The 19,203-nt window shown below is 59.2% G+C and overlaps 1 protein-coding gene across 1 annotated transcript; it reads right to left on the bottom strand.

Annotated features, from left to right (window-relative positions):
* Positions 1 to 913: 913 nt before the first annotated feature.
* On the bottom strand, positions 914 to 9,312 carry IRAK1 (interleukin 1 receptor associated kinase 1). The gene is made up of 14 exons (XM_037820726.1): positions 8,666 to 9,312; positions 8,391 to 8,558; positions 8,111 to 8,239; positions 7,878 to 7,981; positions 7,561 to 7,749; positions 7,302 to 7,366; positions 7,070 to 7,184; positions 6,370 to 6,488; positions 5,757 to 5,964; positions 5,361 to 5,426; positions 3,977 to 4,213; positions 2,906 to 3,287; positions 2,334 to 2,477; positions 914 to 1,887 (listed from the first exon to the last, which is right to left on the bottom strand). The coding sequence occupies exons 1-14, from the start codon at positions 8,808 to 8,810 to the stop codon at positions 1,826 to 1,828; spliced, it is 2,133 nt and encodes a 710-aa protein (XP_037676654.1). The 5' UTR covers positions 8,811 to 9,312; the 3' UTR covers positions 914 to 1,825.
* Between the last annotated feature and the right edge of the window lie 9,891 nt (positions 9,313 to 19,203).

Genomic DNA, 19,203 nt, shown 5'->3' with positions numbered 1-19,203 from the left:
ACCCTCCTGGACCTCGATGCACAAATTCTCAAGAGATATTAGCCAATAGAATTCAGCAATATGTAAGAGGATCATACGTCATGACCAAGCGGTATTTTAATAAAAGGAATGCAAGGTTGATTTAACATTTGAAAATCAATGTGCTTTACCACAGTAACGGAATAAAGGAGAAAGACCTTTATCACCCCAATAGATGCTGAAAAAGCACTTGAAAAAGTGATTCAGTACCTCCTCCCAAATTCAACAACCATTTACGATCAAAATTCTCAACAAACTAAGAATATATTAAAACGTCCTCAACCTGATTAAAAAAACACCTATGGAAATCCTACAGTGACTCTCACGCTTAACGATGAAAGACAACATGTTCCACCTAAGGTTGGGGACAGTCAAGGATGTCCATTTTCACCACTTCTGTTCCACATTTCGCTAGAGGTCTTAGCCAGTGCAATAAGGGAAGAAAAAGAATTAAAGAACGTGCAGATTGGGAAGGAAAATGTGAAACTGTCTTTGTTGGCAGATGAGTTGGTCACATGGACACAGACCATTCCAAAGTATAAACTAAAAAAACTGCCAGAAGTAACAAGTGAATTTGAGAAACAAGGTCACAAAACACAAGGTCAACAGACAGGTTCAACTGTGTTTCTGTACATTATCAGTGAACAGCTGGGAAATGAAACCCAGATACCATTTACCACAGTGTCCAAAAAGCACACAAAACTCAGGGAAAAATTGAATGACACGTCATGCGGCTGTTGAGTGGCAGTTCTGTTGCTTACGGGGAGGGCAACAGGGGCCTGCAGAGGACTCGTGGGTCTGGGTTTCCTGGTCGGACAGTCAAGAATCTCACGATGAAAAGCACTGGAAGATGCAAGGCTTTTAGTACAACAAACTCCACAAGGTTAGCCAGAGATCAAAAACATGTAAGGTTTTATTACTCAAGGACAACTCGCACTTCACCAATGCCTAGCTTTGTGGGGGCGTGTAGTGTGACACGTAACTGTGGACATAGAGTCACCGTAAGCCTGTGCTATAGCCCTGGGCTACTAAGACACTCGAGGCGACACTCAGTGACTTGCTTCTAAAAACGTGAGTCATATTTCTTTTCCTGAAAATTCTTCTTCTCCCTCTCTGCCTTGCTTCCACCTTCCTGCCTTTTCGGGGGCATCTTGCTGTTTAGGAGACACAGGGGCTTGGGCCTGGCTGAACCTCGGGGAGCGGTCCCTCCGTCACAGTCAGTGCCTAGGCCAGAGGCCGAGCCTGTGACATGGAGCCATCTGGAGCACCCAGGGGTGCCAGGCTAGCAGGTGCTGTCTGGCTGGCTGGCATCTCCCTGGTGATGCCTGGGGACAGTGGGCCTCATGGGCTCTATTTTGCAGAGGGAGTGGCCGTTTTCCTCTAGGGCTTCAGGAAAGACCAGGGCCACAGAGAGATGGCTCAGGGCTCCTTCTGCAGCTGCTCTGCTCAGCTCTCCTAGCTCCCCCTTCCATCTCCCCTCACCAGCAGCCCACCGTGCAATACCCCCCCATGCCCCTCAGACCCCATCGGTCTTCCTTTCCCCTGAACACTGACCCGAAGACAGGCCTTTGAGGACGTCCTGCCCCACTAATGGCAAGCTGGTGCCCCAGTGGCCTGGCTGCCCGGCCCTGAGCCTGCTGTGCCCACGCCCCAAGAGCAGCGGCGGGGGCCACCGCCTTCTCTCCCCCAGTGAGGACAGCACCCCGGCCCCGCCACCCACAGGCCGCCGAGTGTTTGCACACCATGAGAACTTCCAACCGTGAGAACTGTGTCTGCCGGGTCCAGGGGATCTGCCCAGGTGGGCATGTCAGCTCTGAGATTCATCACTCTCTTCTGGCCCCTGCTTGTGGTCTCGCTCCAGGCCCCAGCCTAGGGGAGGGAAGGAAATTCCTTTTGGGAAACCAGAAGCCCTGCTCTGGGGGCTGGCCCACGCCTCCTTCTCCTCTCCCGGGGCATGTGCTGGACTCGAGGGTTTCTGTTTCTAAGTAGCAGCTCTTCAAATAGCAATTGGAGTGGAAAATTCCTGCTGGGGCTTCATGGTTTTCCAGAAGCATCCGGGAGGACTGGCAAGCCCGGGCTCAGAGCAGGTGCTGTTATCAGGGCAGCTGACATGGGGCTCAGAGAATGGGTGGGGTCTCACCCAGCATGCACTGCTTGAGGGGGACAACTGCCTGTGGGAGGGGAGGGCTGGGCAGGTGGAGGCTGGGGTTGGCCACTGTCAGACTGTGCTGTCCCTTGCACGATGGGAACAAACGCTCTGCTGGAGGGATCTAAGCTGGGCTCTGAGCCCCGTCACCCCACAGCCCCTGGGTTACCTGGGAGGGAGCTTGACGAGAGCAGCTGCAGGCTGTCCAGCACCCCGTCTGCGTACAGGGCCAGTTTCTGTACCATCTTCTGTCGAGCCGGGTTGATGACGATCTGTGGCGGCTCTGACGACGCAGAGCTGCCCGGGGACGAGCCTGAAGAAGAGAGGGTGGCCTCTTAGGTGCAAAAGGCTTTCTTTCCCGAGGACACCTCTTCACTGACACTTCCAGCCCCGGCCTAGCTCCCCATGTCCTGCTTGGACGGGATCCCTCAGGGCCCTGTCACCAACTCTGGGGCCAGGCCATGGATGCGCTCCCAGCTAGGCTGGGAGCCCAGACCTGGATGGAACATTCCGTCTTCCCGGCTGTCAGGAGCACGGAGGGGAGAAGGACTAGGAAGCAAGCTCTTGTAGGGGAAGGCAAGGCCTGGGCAGCCGAGACGGTCCTTAGGCTGTGTTCCGGGCCCCTCTCTAAGGCTGGGTGAGTGCCCTGCCCCGGGAACAGCAGCCTCACGTTCTCCTCCCGGAAACCCGGGGACTGGGGACACAGGGGGTGATGAAAAGTGGCCCCGCTGCCCCAGGTACCTTCCACGGCTGTGGGCCGGGGCTCTGGGCTGCTCCCCCAGCTTGACTCCCCTGTGGCGCCCCCCGCCTGTGTCCAGCTGGCCTGCCCAGGGCCTGGGGATGAGCTTGGGGTCAAGTGCCAGGAGCACAGGGCAGCTGAGAGGCCAGACAAGCTCTCGTCACTCTCCACGGGCTGGTTGGGGCCTCTCCGGAGCTGGTCTGCCACCTGGGCCGGGGCTCCCGAGGGTGCTGCCAGGGGCTGCCAAGGGGCACCCCTGCTCAGGGCACTGCCGCTGCTGGACACATAGGAGTTCTCCTGCGGGGATGGAGAGCTGTGGCTGGCGGCCTCTGGTTCTAGAGATGGCCCTGCTGTCACCTGTAGCTTCTCTAGTCTCGTGTAGACCTGTGAGGGTAAGAAAGGGCTGTGTGGGTGAGGGGGCCTGGTGGGGGCCCTCTGCACCCCAGCTCCTTATTAACCAGGGGGTCCCCGACTCAGCTATAGAGTGGGCCATGCTCTGCCACCTGGTTTGATCATGGCCCTCACCAAATGGCCCTGCCCTGCCGTTCCGGGAGCTTTGGGGACCTCAAATCTGCACACCCTGCGGCTGGGAAAGCCCTGTCCCTTGCCCCTTGGTCCCCGTCATGGCCCCTGGAGCCAAGGACTGAGACTGGCTTCTGTCTTCTAGAAAGCAACTCTCACTGCCCTGTGGCCCTCAAGTGTCACCAGAGGGGAGGAGGTGGGGGCCTGGGAGGGCCCAGAAAAACACAGATGCAGTGGCCCCGTGTCCCCAGCAGGGGGCGCAGGAGAAGCCCTTTTCTGGGATCAAGGAACCCGGGCTCAAAGCTGGGGACCCATCAAAGCAGAGCGGCCCTGGGTCCCCCAGTCGCAGGGAGGTGCCTGCATCCAGTGGGGCGTCTCCTGCGCGCCTGGTGCCTCCAAATAGAGCCTGTGGGCCGAAGTCGCGCAGCAACGTGCGTCTGCAAGTGCCGCCTTCCGGGGGGCCGGCAGGTGGTGTAGTCAGCTCCCCCCAGGGTGGGCCAGGAAGGCAGGGTTGCCTCTTAACTGTGCCCCCTGACCCCTCCCGGGACTACCTGGGTCATGGGGGGTCTCCGCTTGGCCCGGCGGTGCAGGCAGCAGCAAGCCAGCTGGCCCAGAGGCAGGCCCAGCTCCAGCGGGCAGGGCCCGGGCCTGGGGTCCAGGTGTTTGTTGTAGATCTGGGTGGCGATGGGGGCCGCCCAGGCGTCCGCGGCCATGCCTGCTTGTGCTGTGCTCTGGGCGCCTCTCAGGACCACCCCGGCCTCGTCGGCCTCCTCTTCGACCAGGTCCTTCTGTGGTAACAGATGCCGTGAGTGTGGCTGCCAGGGGCCCTTGTCACCCAGCCATTCTCTGGATTTCCTCTCCTCTCCTCACGGAGCTATGGAGTGCCCGCTGGGTGGAAGGCACTGTTCTGCGCACGAGGGACACAGAGAAAAGCAAAGCACCCTGGGCCCCTCGTCACAGAGCTGACTTTCCAGAGGCGGAGAGAGACGCCAACGAGCCCACAAGCCCAAGGAAAACACGGGGGCATGTGACTGGGGCTGCGGGGTAAGGCAGATGCCCCCGAGCGGGGATCTGGAGGTGTGGGCCAGGATGGACCGGAGCGGTGAGATCAGGCGGGCGAGGAGGAGCTGCTGGGGGCAGTGGGGGAGGTGGTCTTTTGGGCCGAGGGAAAAGCAGGTGGCAGGGGACAGGGAGAAGGCTGGTGGTGGGGGGCCACAGCGAGGAACTGGGCCTTCACCCCAAAAGCACTGGGCTCCCATGACCAGCTTTATGTTTTCAAAAGAGCTGTGGCGTGGAGAACCAACGGGGCGGGCGCAAAAGAGATCCAGAAAAGACAACCAGGGTGACGATGGCGGAGAGGTGGTCTGAGCTGGGCCAGCTCGAGGGGGCACCCCAGGTGGCATTGCTGGGAGGGAGGTGGGCAACCGCGGCAGGAGGCAAGGCACAGGCCTGGCGGAGACCCCGGGGGAAAGCAGCAGGAGATTTTGTCAACAGCAAAGCACAAACTGACCACACCCTGGGTTCCGGAATTGTCCAAGCGCTTTACAAGTCTTAAGTCTGTTTTGCAGATGGGGAAACCGAGGCCCAGTGAGGTGCGGGAATTTGCTCCAAGGCCACCATTGAGCTGGGACTAGAACCCGGGTCTCTTGGCCCCCATCTCGGTCCATGGGAAGGAAGGAGGAAGGGCATGGGGGGACCCCAGACCTGCCCCCACAGCATGAACCGTTCGTCCCTGGAGAATGTGGGGAGCCTGCCCGAGCCTTGCCCACAGCCTGTCCCCTGCCCCCCGTGTCCCCTGCAGGCCCCTCCCCAGCTTCTGGCACCAGTTGTGCCAGGACTGTCTTCCAGAGTGTCCCACCCTCCAGGGCTGCCCCTGCTGGTTGCCAGGAGCAGCGCCTCCCCCCGTGCCTGCCTGCCCAGCCCCGGGGGGCTCACCAGGTACTTGGTCCGGGAGCCGTGGGTCCTCACTGCCCTCTGGCCCACCAGGGTCTCCAGCAGCAACTGGAGAGGGAAAGATGGAGAAGCATGGCAGTGGCTGCCTGGGGCCGCCTACAGGCAAGGGACCTCTGGGGCAGACAGAGTGGCCCTGTCCCGGGGACGCTGCCAAGGCACGGATGGGACTGACGGCTACAGCCCACGGACAAGCAGCTGAGGCCAGGGCTAGAGGTCCTGGGTGAGAGAATATCAAGTGACAGATGGGAAGTGGGGTGCGAGGCCCAGGGAGGGGGCCCGGCAGCTCAAGCTTCGTGAGCTTGTCACCAGGCCTGCCTGTCGCTCCCACCCAGAATCCTCCAGGCCTTCCCGCCCCGCCCAGTCGTGGCTCCTCCTCACCACCCCGAAGCTGAAGGTGTCCGTCTCCACAGCCAGCTTGCCCGTCTTGATGTACTCCTCGGGCAGGTAGGCCAGGGTGCCCCGCACAGTCTGAGTCTGGGCCACGGCGCTGCTCTGCCCGGGGCTGGCCCCTGCAAAGCGGCTGAAGCGGGCCAGGCCGAAGTCCCCCAGCTTGGGCATCAGTCTCTCGTCCAGAAGGACATTGGAACTTGGGGGTGGGGAAGAGAGCATCATCAGCCCAGCCCGGCCATGCTCTCCCCTCCACGCCTGCCCAGCACCTGATGCCATCGGACTCGGGGGCCTCCGGGCTGGGGCCGCAGGGGAAGGGGGCAAGCAAGCAGCCCCCCACCCCAAGCACCCTGCTCTCAGCGGGGCACTTCCTTGGCTCCATTTCCACACCTGTTGGAAGCTGGGGTACCCGGGGCTGTGTCCCGACACCTCACAGCAGCCACGAGTGGCAGAAGGCAGGCCTAGTCTCCTGGGGGGCCCTTCAGGAAGCGCTTGGCCACTCCTCACTGCCACTGGCAGAAGTTTTGGGAGTGTGATGCCCCGACCAGTCCCCCGCTCCTGCAGCTCTCCCAGGCCCCGGGGTCCTGCCACGGCCCCTCCTCACCTCTTGATGTCTCCGTGGACCAGGCTGGGGCTGTTCTGATGTAGAAACTGAATGGCCCGGGCCGTGCCCAGCAGGATGTTGAGTCTCTGGGGCCAGGACAGAGGCGGGTGGGCCTGGGTCTGGAGTGGCAGAGGGGACAAAGGGGCACGGGAGCGGTGTGATGAAAAGGCCCAGGGCTCACATTCCTAGACCCTGATGCCCTCCGCCACCCACCTGTTGCAGGGTCTGGAATAAGCCACCTCACTTTCTGGGCCTCAGCTTTCTCTGGGGGAAAACTAGGAGCCAGAGCTCCATCGCCAGACTCATGGGAAGGCCAAGTCTGAGCTACGCTGACACTTTGGAAAAGCCCATTACGGACGGGGCACTCGCTGTGGATTCCCATGGAACTGAACAGGCCCTCGCTCCCCCTGAAGTTCAAGGAAGCCCCTCGCCTTTCTTGCCTGGGGGATCTCACCCAGACAGGTCCAGATCGTGGTACCAGATGGTACAGGCGGATGCCCGCTGCCCCCCTTTCCTCCAGGCCTAGGCCGACCAGCCCGAGTCGGAGCCACTCTGATAGAAAAAGCTCCCTTTTCAAGAGGCATCACGGCCCAGGTTCTAGAAAATGACCCACCCCAGAAGCCAGCTGGCAGGACCACTCACAAATACCAAGGCCCTGGGCCCAGCCCCTCCCGGGTGCCGAGGGGCCATGTAGGGCTACCTGGAAATGGAGGTGGTCTTCCAGGGAGCCGCTGGGCAGGAAACCATAGACCAGGCAGTAGCAGCCGCTCTGGGCACAGTAGCCGGCAAAGTCGACGATGTTTGGGTGACGAAACCTGCTTGAAAAAGTGGGGGGCTGAGTGTTCGGGCCCCCAAGCCCCCAGCACCCCTTGCATCTGGTCACGGCCCAGGGGTGGTGGGTGGCGCCTGAGGGGGTCCACGGTGGGGCTCACCGCGACAGCTGCTCCACCTCGGTCAAGAAGCTCTGCTTCACGGCGCTCCACTCCAGGTCAGCTTCCTGGAGGAGGCGGCAGCGAAAACAGGAGGCAGTTTGAGGCTCTGCCTGCCACACCACCCCGCCTGCGAATGCCACCTGTCTCCGCCCCCTAACAAAAACAGAGTGTCCCATCCCGGGACCGTGAACTGGAATTGGAGAGCCGCTGTCCACTTTCTAGGCCCTTCCAGGGCTTTGGCAGGGAAAGCCACACCCACCTCCTTCAGCCTCTTCACGGCATACACGGTGTTCCTTAGCACGGCCTGGTACACACAGCCAAAGCCACCCTCCCCGATCTTGAGCTTCTCAGAGAAGTTGTGTGTGCCCTGGGAGATCTCAAGGAAGGGCCAGCAGAATGGAGAGGGGCGGGCTCCATGCAGGAAGGACAGCGGGCTCTCGGGGCTCGGCTGTGGGAAGAGGCCCCGGAGCAGGTGAGCTCCCGCCTCCCCGGCCTGGCTGCCTCCCTAGGGGACCAAGGCTGGGTGTCCTCCTCCTGGTTGTCGGAATGCTTCCCCAGGGGGCAGGGGGCACCTACCTTGGGAGAGGAAGGGGCCGGCGTTGGCGGGGGTGGCTGGAGGGAGGCAGGGCGTGGGACGGGGCCCAGCTCAGGCCCAGAACGGCTCTGGGAGCCTGGAAAAGCTTCATAAAGGAAGTAGTGAGAGGCCGGAGTGGGGCTCAGAGGCCACAGCCGCCTGCGGTCCCCGTGATCCCCTTTCCCCAGGCCCAAGCCCCTCTGCCTCCAACCCCGGAGTGGGGGTGAGTGCTTACCTGGCGAGAGGAGGGTGGAGACTGAGGAATGCTGCTTGACGGGGCTCACAGCCTCCTCCGAGGGGGCAGGGATGCTGCTGGGCGGCGGGGCAGTGGTGCTGGGGGTCAGAAGGGGGGCTGCAGGGTGCCCTGGGACGCCAGGAGAGAAAAGGCAGGTGGAATGTGGAGAGCTCCCGGGGGGCAGGCCGGGCCCAGCCGGGTGGGTGGGGGTGGGGCTGGGGGGTCAGGGAGCCCGCGCACCCCGCACCCCAGCCGGCCCCGGGGGGCGCCCCGCGCTCACAGGACGTGATGATGTCCCGCGCGCGGAGCAGCTGCAGGTGCGTGAGGATGCTCACGAGGTCGGCGACGCGCGCGTTGCGGTTGATCCAAGGCCACAGGACGCTGGCCGTGCGCTGCCCGGAGCGCTCGCACAGCCGCAGCTCGGTCTGGTCGCGGACGATCAGGGCCGCTGCGGGGCCAGGAGCGGGGGCCGTCAGGGCCGCGGGGGGCGGCCACCCCCACCCCACCGCCCCCCACCCCGCGCCCCGGCCCCGGCCCCGGCCCGCGGCCACCCACCGAACTGGCACCAGTCGGCGGGCTCCAGGGCGTCCATGACTTTGTAGAAGCGACACATGACCCAGGGCGGCACCTCGTACAGGAAGGACTGGGCGCCGGGGGCCGCGGGGTTCCCCGGGTCCCCCGGGCCCGGCCCCCCGGCCATGCCCGCCTCGCCGCCGCCGGCCGGGGCCTCTTGGGGCCACGGCGATCACGGGCCTCGGCTGGCCAGGTCGCGGACACTGACTCACTTCCCCTTGAAGCCGGCCTCGTGCGACGCCCGGCGGGGCGGAAGGGGCGGTGCCCGGCCCGGGCCGCCATCTTGGCCGCCGCGCCCGCCTCGGCCGCACGGGGGCGCCCCGCGCTGGCCGCGGCCGGGCCCTGCCCTCCGGCCCGGGAGGAGCGAGGAGCCGGGGGACCCACCTGGGCGCGGCGCCGTCCTCCGCGTCCCGGGTCGGGGGCGGGAGGCCGGGGAAGCCCCGACGAGCCACTTCGCCCCGCGGACCGCGGCGGGGCAGGCTTCCCGGAGGAAGGGGCCGCGCGCGTGGGGCTCCGAAGGACGAAGAGGAGCGCTTCCGAGCGCCAAGAACAAACAGCCTGGCAAAGGCCTGGCGTATCCCAGAAGGGCAGAGGGCTTCCAGTGGCCCCAGCTGGATCTCGTGAAAGTCACTTGTTGGGGGGGGTGTTGGGGGGCTCCCATTGTTTTGTCTTTCACTGGTAGGCAACAGGGAATCAGCAGAGTGCTGGGCAGAAGGGGGTCAGATGTGTGTAACTAGAAAGGGCCCCCCTTGGCTGCCTCTAGTTTGGAGGCAATCAGAGCAGGGCCCGGGCCCAGAGAACAGTCTGGAAGCCTACACGGCCAGCTGCTTCGGCTCAGAGCATTTCCACCCGTGCCCTGGGTCCCTCCTGCTCTCCTTCAGGACCTGGCACAGCAGCTGCGAGCCCTCGGCAGCCTCTTCCCCTTGTCCTGTGCCAGATCCTCCCACTGGCACGTCAACTTCCTTGACGCTCTTCTGACTTCAAAAACAGGCCTTTGGCTCCTGCTGTCTCACCTCCCTTTGGGGGCCACCCTTGCAGGCCGGTTCGCCCTTCCCCTGGCTTTGGCCACCCTCTTTTCTGAAGCAGTCGTCACCACACGGTTCCCAATTTGCTTAACTCCCCAGCCACTGTCTTGTCCCTTGTCCTTGTCCTTGCCCACCAGATTCTCCCCGCGCTGATTTCTTTGGACTCTCCCGCCACTCCTCCGTCCCTCCACCCCACACCTCAGCAGCCACAATTTTCCTCTCATCTCCTTAAGTGTCACGGAGCCACCCCCCCTTCCGTGCTGGCCCACCGCCCTTGTCAGGCCCTCTCTTCTGGGATGCCACCCCGGGGGGGGGGGGGTCTTCCGGAAGCACAGATCCAACCCTATCACTTCCCCAGGGTCCCTGAAGCCCTCCAGTGCAGTCCCAGACCAGGCTGTCTGCATGTGGCCCCTGCCTGCTCACCTCGCTTCTAGCCCTCTGCACCCATCAGCGACTGGAAGGCATCACAACTCCAGGGATGCTCTCTCCTAAGACCGTGGGTTTCATGTGTCCACCAGGCTAATTCCTTATTCTGCAAGATGGCGCCCAGACATCCATGGGGAAACCTGTCTGGTGCCTCTGCACCTGGCTCACCCCTGCTCCCCAGACGGGGAGGACCCCGCAAGCGGCCACTGTGCCTTACTCATTGCTGTGCCTCCCGCTGGATGGATGCCCTTAGCGTCCCTCCACCCGAGATCCTGACCCCAAAGGGTCATCCCCAGCTTGTCATTCCAGGGCCAGAGGGCTGTTTCCAGAAACCAGGTCCACACACTCCCCCAGTGCCCAAGTTGATGCCCCCCCACCCCCACCCCAGCTTCTTTCCCAGAAGCCACGCCCCTAGTCCCAGGGACTTTCCACGGGCTGGCCCTACCCTAGAATGTGAAATCCTGAAATCCTAAGGCAAGCACGCAGCTCCACGGGAGCAGGGACTCGGCCCTACAGTCCCTCGACTAGAAGTCGGCTCCCAGAACAGGCATGGCGCCCCAGAGATGCTCAGTGCGCCTGAGCTGACATTTCAAGCCTTCCACTTACCGTCCCGCTCTGGGAGCTCAGGGTGCACCTTCCGGTCTGGGTGTCCATATTTAGTGAGGGCAGGGCTCTGCGCACAGCCCCGGCCCCACTGCTCCGGACAGGGGTGGCCTTCAGCGGCCCAAGCCCCTCTGGGGAGCCCGAGAGAGGGTGCAGGTGTGTGGCAAGGCCTGCAAATCTCCCCTCTCTGCTCGCGTAGGAACCCCGCGGTGGCTACAGGGTCCCCTTTGAGCCGTCCCTGGCCGGTCACGGTAGGCACGGGGCACAAGAAGAGCAGAGCCAGAGCCAGATGGGAGACCGAAAGCCCCGAGGAGGTGCCCCTACCCGACCCCTGGGGACCAAGGACGCTGCCCCACGCACGGACGCCCCCGATCCCCCAAATCCCTGTGCTGCTCAGCAAAAGGCCTCCAGGCTCCACTGAGCCATAGGCCTGACTGCCCCTGGACCTAGGTCCCCAAGGCTGTCCCCAAGGCTCCCCACGATCCCCAGGAGCAGACTGCCTGGAATGCGCCGACTTGAACCAACAGAGGATGCGGGCTTGCCGGTCCTCCCGCGGTGGTCCCAGGAGCAGCTGGGCATGTCCAGGGAGAGCCGGGTCCATGCAGGAAGGTCCCCGCCACGCTGTCGTGTGAGCTGGAAGGGGGGACTTCTGTCTTACAATGAAAGCCCACACCTTGAGTCACTTTCACAGAGAGGTTTATCGAGAATGCTAACAGCACAGGATACAGTACTTCCCAACACAAGGTGCAAACGCGTCACTTAGAAAGGCATGCGGAGTGTTCTTTGCTTTCACATGTATTAAAAAACTTACAAAAATAAAATAAAACTGCGTGCTGCCCATCTTTTCAGATATTAAAAGAACCTTATGAAAAAATCAGTTGATTTTACAACAAAAGACACAAACGGACATCTTTATGTAAATTTATAAGGCAAACTCTTTATATAATAAATAGGTTACAGGGATTCCGTGGGGGGTGTTTTTTAAACGTATACAGGTACATTCAGACAGGTTTACTGAAATGGTACAAATTTCCTTAATAAATTGCCTTTTATTTTTTTAAATATATCAGTGCTTTCAGTCATTTGGCTATACACAAAGAACCTTTTTTTTTTGAACACTACAAAAAAGCAATCAATATTTTTTTTGTTTTGAAAACGACCTACTTATCTTCTAAAGTAATTGTCCCAAAACACAAAAACTGAAGGTGAATGCGATCGAGGGCTTTTAGAGACATCTCCAGCTAAGTCTCTCCTGGGCCACTTCAGCACGCTTCTCCCAACCTGCCGTGGCTTTCTGGCTGGGATGGGGGGAGTAGGATGCAACTCATGAGGGACAGTCACCCCTGCTTGGCTCTCCTGACTACCACCGCCCCCCCTATCCCACCCCTGGCTGTGCACTGGGCTCAGCCTGTGGGGGGCGGGCCGCCGGGCGCTCGTGGAGTGTAGACCCGTCCCTCTTCCGGGAGCTCAAAGCTCTGTCTAAGGGGGTGGCAGTGTGACAGTTTCTCTGAGAAGGATCTGTTTTTGGCCATGGAAAGGGAAGGGAGGGGGCGGTTCCCAACTCCAAATTTTGCTGGGTATCAGATGGCAGCAGCGAGACCCCCTCTGCGATCACCTTATTGCCCTTGGAATGGGGTGGAAAGGTGATGGGTGGGGTGCCTCTGATCGTGACTTCCAAGGGGCACACCTTGGAGGGGAAAAGATCCCTTCCCGGCCAGCTTCTGGCAGGGTGAGTCTCCCTCTGGGCCCCGGCGTGGCCAGACCCCTCTGTTCCACACCCCCCTTGGCCTGTCATCATGGGGGGCTCTCCAGGCAGACAGCCCGCGGAGTGCCCCGCTTAGGCGGAGTTGGCTCTGCCCACACGCCCCCCCCCCCCCCCCCCCCCGCTTTTGCTGTGACTTAGGAAAGGGCAGCGCATCGGCTGCGGGGCCCGGTGGACGTGGGGCTGGACTCTCAGGCTTCGCTTCTTGGGGGGACTTTTCGGCTGATTTGAGCGGGGGGGGGGTCAACTCTTCAGATTTCCCCTAAGGGGAGGGGGGCAAAGGGTCGGTCGGCCCTCTCGGCTCAGGCCCCCTCCCCTCCCTCTGGATCTGTTGGTTGGTTTGCAAAGCAAAGGGGTCTAGGAGCATTTGTCTCTGGAACAATTACTTTAAACATGGTTACAATACAGACTTCAGTTCAAACACAGAAGAGATTTACTTAGCAGAGTTCCTTTCACCCACCGAAAATTACACAAATAGAAGCCTCAACACCACAGTTAAGAGGACCAGTAGAGAGAATCTCATGTTGGGAACACAAAAGGAAAAGGAAAAACCAAACCAAACCCAAACAGAAAAAACCCCAGAAAGACGCGGCGAGGGGGCAGGAAGGCGGGGGCCGGGGCGCGCACACAGCACACGGTACGGCGTCGATACAGGGGCAGGCCCAAGGAAGGGACTCGGCACACGTGGAGTAACAGTCCTGGTCATATTTGGTCATAGATCCATCAACTACCGACTCTCGTGGCTGGGATTGATTGAAGCAGTTACGGAAGTGGAACGGAAAGAGGAGGCCTTGACCGCAAGGCCAGGAACCGGCTTCAAGGTCTGCCCCCTTTTGCGCTCCACTGTCGTCTCCCCAGAAACACTGAACCGCGCGGCCCTCTCCAGCCGGGTGGGGCTAGAGAGCAAGGGCTGAGGCTACCTGGGGCGCTGATCTCCTCGGAGCACCACACCCCTTTGCACGTGCGGACACCCACCTGTTAGTGGCCCAACAGCAGCGGCAACGGTTGCCTCCTGGCCTCCTCTCTCCTCTAGCCCGGGCTGCACGGGCGAATGTCACGGCCCCTGGCTGACACTGCCCAAGCCGCTGGCGTGCGCCGTGGGACAGGAGCCCAGAGGGCCCTCCAGCCCAGGGTCTTTCGAGGGTCCCCAGGGTAGCCCAGCCACCAAAAGGGCCTAAGACCCATTTCTCTTTTGGGTTCAGGCCTTGGAACAAGCAGTCATACAGGGATGAAGCTTTTGGCCCTGGTGGTTATAATGCTCTCTGCTTTGGAAGAACGAGTTTCTGGATTTTTTTTTTTTTTTTGGTGTTTTTAATTAAAAAAAAAAAAAAGATCAGAAAGAACGGTTACAGCTAAACTCTCTAGCTGATATTGCTCGTTAAGAATTAGAAAAGCAAATGCAATTATTCCTAGGATGTGGGAGAAGAGAATGGGATCATTCTGGAGTCTTCTGGAACTCTCAGAGGGGACATGCTGGCCTCTCTGCATGTGGTCCCAGAGTCCCTTGGGGTTCTACCTGGGGCGGCACCCCCAACTCCGAAAAGTCCCAGACCATGGCAACGTGGGAGATGGTACCGGCTTCGAGCCCGAGTGTAGTCGGCCTTTACCAGGTCAAGGGGGGGGGGGAGCCCTGGACCAACCCGCTGAGGTGAACCGCCCCGCGCCCCGAATCTGGGGATGCCTCTCACGAGCACAGGAGACTAGGACACAGAGTGTGAAGCCTGGGTGGTGCTGGGAGCCTGCCTGTGCTTGGCACGGGGAGGCCTCTGGAAGGAACGAGCGGCACTGGATCTGCTTGGACAGAAGTGACTGGCAGACAGATTTGTCATTTTTTTGTATTTTTTTTTCTTTTATTTCCCCTTGTCCTATGCTATGGTTATCAGAAATATTGTAATTAAGCAACAGGTATAATTTTAACAGGTCTTTTTCTGTGTGGAGCCACAAGCAAAAATGAGTTTATAATTGTGCAGTATACAGATATATATATAAAAATCCAACCGCTTTTTTTGTGTGTGTCTAGTTGGTGCATTAAATGAAAGGGACAGAAAAAGGAAAAGCAAAACTGAAAAGCGAAACAAAATCCCAGGAGAGGAAAACAAGCAGGCCTGTGCACATAGTCTCTAAGTTACTGGGTAGAATCAGGGTCACCAGGAAAACAGCTTGTTCACTTGACACACAGACACTGCGGGGAGGGGCCACCAAGTGGGCAGGAGCCGGGCCTCCTGACCTTCCACCGCGTCCTCGCACGCTGCTGAGCAGGGCCTAGGAAAAGGGAAGGTGACAGGGGGTGAGGGGAGCAAAGGCAACTGGCGGGTTCCCCAAGTGTCCTTGGGTTCAGAGGCTGGGTGTCCGTCTGCGAGGGTGAGCAATCCCTGCTCTGCCCAGGCCCAGGCCCGGACCAGGCTGGTCTCCCTCCCCGGCCCTCCCGACGGGGACATTGCCATGCCAAGCGCACAGCCCTGTCCCCTTCGGAGGGGACCCTCTTGGCCCTAAGACCCTACGGAGAGCAGAGCAGGAGGACTGTGTGGGGGCTGGGTGTGACTGAGTTCCTGGGGGGGGAGGGGCAAGCGATGGGCAGCTATCACCCCTCCTTCCTATTTCCCTGGGCCCTTGTTCAAACTCTCATTTTCCTGACAGATCAGGGTGAGAAAAGGGCAGGAGACGGAGTGGCCTGGGCCGGGAGAAGGTGGTGGGGCCTGGGAGTTGCGGCTCTGGGGGCAGGCAGGCGTGGGCTTCCACAGCCAAGCCCAGAAGCCATCTCCTGGGGCCAACTACAAAATGCCTAGGGTGGCCCTTTCCCCCGGGGCCTTGGAGGCACAGGAGGCTCTGGGCTGGATGTCCTCGGCCTGTGGTGCTCACCAGCCATCTTGGGCCAAGCCCTAGGTATTTTTAGATCAGCAGGTTTGCAAAAGTTTGCTGTTATTATTCGCAAACATCAAAATACCATGTTCTGCCAAGTGTTTTCGAGGTTTTCCTTCTAAATTGTCGAGAACTGGTTTCAGTGTTCAATTTTTCTCCTTTAATATGTAATTATAGACCCTGGAAGAGGCAGTATCCTAGCGATTTATAATAATTAGACAATGCCTTTTTAAAAGATTGATACAGTATCTCAAAGAGAAAAACACAAAGACGGAGAAAATCCACGCACTCCGTCAGAGTGTGGCTAGTTCACTGAGGAGCAGTGTGAGGCTGGGGCCCTGGCAGAGAGCAGGGAGTGACGGCAGGGGTGGCCCGCGACCGAACAGGGAGAGGGGGTGGCAGAGTGAGGTGGACATGGGGGAGCAGAAGCCTGCCCACGAGGGTGCAGGGCGCTGCTGTCTGCCCTCCCTTGGGCGGGTGCCTGGGGCCTTGCCCTGCAGACTTCCATAGTGGACTCTGGGGACGGCTCGCTTCCATACGCCTAGGCCATTTGTCCTAGAACCTGGGGGTTTCAACTCGAATCGGGAAAAAATTGGGGGCAAGAACAAAGGCTAAGAATTGCTGCAAAAAAGTCGTCTCTGAGACTGGGCAACTGTGACACTCCCCCGACCCCAGCCCAGAGAGCCCGAGAGCCCGGCTGGAATGCTATGGAAAAGGGGGAACAGGGCCGCCGGTTAGAGGGGTGGGCACTGGATCCCGGCTGCCATCTCCACTCGGGCTAAATGATATCCAGTTGGTCCCGCCTGGTGGACTCAGCCCAGACCCTTTTCCTCTTTCCTGGGCTTAAGCCGCTTACTAAAAGTGAGTTAAAATTCAGAGGTACTGTCAGTTAAGGAAACTCCTTTTCCCACCAAACATGGCAGTTTGTTTCTGGTTCAAACTCTTCTTTCATGCTATCACAGCCATCACAGCAAGGAGAAACTAGGCAGAGGAGCAGGCCACCTCGGGGCTGCTCGCCTGGAATGATGCCACCGAACAGACAGGGCCTGCCATGGCAGCGGCCTGGTGCGCCCAGGCCGGGCCTCGGGGTCAGTAGCGAAGTGCTGGCCATGGCCAGCGGCACTCCCAGCAATCACGGCTCTGGACAAGCAGGGAGCTGACGGGGCTCCGTTTCCATTAGAGAGAGGGCCGAGGGCCCTTGGCTGGTTGGCCAGGGACAGACCAGGTGACGTGGCATTTCAACGGGCCCCCCGTGCCTTCAATGCGGGAATACGGTGGCAGCGGAAGGCAGCTGTACTGATGCCTGGCTGTAGCCAAGACTCCCCAGCTCACTACAACATCAAGGCTGGCAACCCCACTGATTCTGACAAGCCCACCCGTGCCCGGGGCCGGGCAGGGTGGGCCTGGAAGGAACTTAAGGACACAGAGTATTTGGCTGGGAGAGGAGGTAGTAACTAACAACTAGAACAGGGGTAGCGGAGACTGTGAACAAGACCATCAGGTGATCTAGCCCCACGGATCTTTGAAAGCTGTCGGTCAATTCCTGTATTCTTCCCATATTCACTAATAGATGCCCCCCACTCTTTGCAGTGTTTGAGGACACACAAAATAGCGGTCACACCACAAAACTGGGCTGGACACAGCTGGTGAGAATCCCATGACTTAGGCCTTCCCAACCTCCTGTCAACCTGACCCCAAGGCAGGGGCGGCCACAGGAGCCATCAGCTGGGGTCTTGGGCTGCCAGGTGCCCTGGAGAGGCAGGGACCCTGCCTGCCAGGGTGACAAAAACACCAAGGCTGCCCGCTTAAAGGCAACCGGTTCATGATGCTTGTCTTTGGGGAAGAAGAGGGAATGACGGAAAAAGGGGGACAAAAAGAGAGAAAACCCTAAGGAGCCTCTGGCCCCACCTGCAACTTTGGAAGGCAAAGGAACATAGCTGGGGGAGCAGTGGAACTGCAGTCAGACCCGAGCCAAAGAAGCTGCACTTGAAATGCTGTGCTTTCAACTACTGAGGCCCATGACATCCACAAATAAAGCGTGTCATGAGCTACTGGTGGCCTGGCAGGACCCACACTCCCCTACCCAGGGAAGAGATGGTGCCAACCTGACAGGGAGGGACCTTTGACTGCCAACTCCTGACAGCGGTCCCCAGAGCCACACTGCACTGGGCTAAGGGGAACACGTAAAAACCAAACCCACCAACACACAGCTCTTCTTAGTGACAGAGGGCAGCTCGGGAAACTGGCTGGACGCCATGGCCCCAGGGGGATGTGTCCTTCGGAGGTGCTGGGGGCTGGAGGACCACAAGAGCTTAGAGTGAGGCCACTTTGGAGGTCAGGAGCCTTTGTCCTTGGAGGAAGAGGAGTTACAAAGGACCCGTACCCTCCTCAGACCACCCACTTCCCTTCCCGGGGAGGAGTCGGAAGTGAAGCTGGAAGATTCAACAGCAGTGTGGGTGTTAGGGAGTAGGGCTGGCAGGAGTTTGGTTGCGGTACTTGCTTTTACAGCGTAAAGAAATGGATACAAATATGCTAAAAAGGCCAGCTAGGACTATACAAACAGAATGGGGCAAACTCCCTTGCTTCTAACCATTCCAGAAGAGACAAACACTGTATTTTCTTAAGCTACTGATTGGAACTGTCAACTATGGTTCCTGATCACTAGAGACTGGCAAGGAAGTGCTATACGGTTTCTAGGATGTTTCACTCCTTCATGATTACACCATAATAGAGAAGCCAGGGGACAAGAACTGAAATACACAAGACAACACACATTTGACAGTTCATTGCAGCAGCTCAAGTGTGGCGTGCTTGTGGGTGTTTCTGGAAGCATAAGACTGCTGTCTCATTTTGCTACTTTGATAAGGTACTTCTCAGTTGGACAGATTTAGATATAAGAGACATCTCTGTAAACACAGAAAAGGCTATACCAATATGATGAGGATATGCAGCTAGATAAGGACTTCCTGACAGAGGTTAAGAAGACAGGAACTCAAATTAAAACTCCAAAATTAAGAGCCCGTACCAAGCCCAAGCCAACTAATCCCCACCCAGCCCAACCCAGTCTCTGGTGAGCCAAAGCAGAACATTTCCATCAGAAACGAACTCGCTGGGCGAAGGGAAGAGGGGCCGGGACTGGGTGGCTGGGGCTGGGCCTACACCACCCCAGAGCCGAGGCCGGGCTGAAGGAGCCTCCCCATGTCCTTCAACTAGCAGCCCCGCTCGCCTTCCCCTCCTGCTTGTCTGGAACTGAAAGTGGAAAGGCTTGTTGCTTTGGGTTTGGAACGGACTTGCCTTGTTTCTTTCCAGGGAAGGAAGGTCTACCTAGGAGAATGAACCCCGTGGCGCTCTCCTTCTCTGCAGAGAGGCCCTGCGGTGCTACAGCCAGAGCTAACTCGGAGGGACACGGGCTTCCTAAGGGCTCGGGGCAGCTCCGGGCCAGACAGTGTGGAGGCAGAGAGAGGGGCGGGGAGATCCCTACGGGCTGCAAGCCAACAGGCGTCGGCTCAGGGTATATGGGTGGGCACTGTGGCTGCCTGGAACAGAAAGGACAAAAAGAGAACGAAGGGGGAAATGGAAGAAATGAAAGGATGAAAGGAAAGGGAGAAATGGAAGGAGAGAAGAAAAACAATCAGGAAGTCCTTATAAAATTGCAGCAAACACTTAGAGTTTCGAAGCTTCGTGGGAACCCTATGTGCTAATCCCACTTTAAAACAAGCGCAGATATATACAAATACAGGTAGTTCTGACGCCCGTCACTTCTGGTGGCTTGAGTGACCGACTGTCACCCCATTCGAGCCGGTTTGCTCTCCGAGCATCTCTTTCTGTTTGTTTTGAAGTGGGAA

This window comes from Choloepus didactylus, chromosome X (assembly GCF_015220235.1).
Source record: "Choloepus didactylus isolate mChoDid1 chromosome X, mChoDid1.pri, whole genome shotgun sequence".
In the NCBI taxonomy this organism is placed as follows: Eukaryota; Metazoa; Chordata; class Mammalia; order Pilosa; family Megalonychidae; genus Choloepus; species Choloepus didactylus.
The sequence above is the reverse complement of the archived record's forward strand: the minus strand, read 5'-3'. Positions and strand labels throughout refer to the sequence as shown.

Bases quoted from the DNA above. Each gene is read 5' to 3' on its own strand.
- IRAK1 (XM_037820726.1), bottom strand. From the start codon at position 8,810: ATGGCCGGGGGGCCGGGCCCGGGGGACCCGGGGAACCCCGCGGCCCCC. The intron at 4,214-5,360 runs GTGAGCCCCCCG...CTGTTACCACAG, and splicing joins GCTCCCGGACCAAGTACCTG to AAGGACCTGGTCGAAGAGGA. The intron at 1,888-2,333 runs GTAACCCAGGGG...TCCCTCCCCTAG, and splicing joins CTCGTCAAGCTCCCTCCCAG to GCTGGGGCCTGGAGCGAGAC.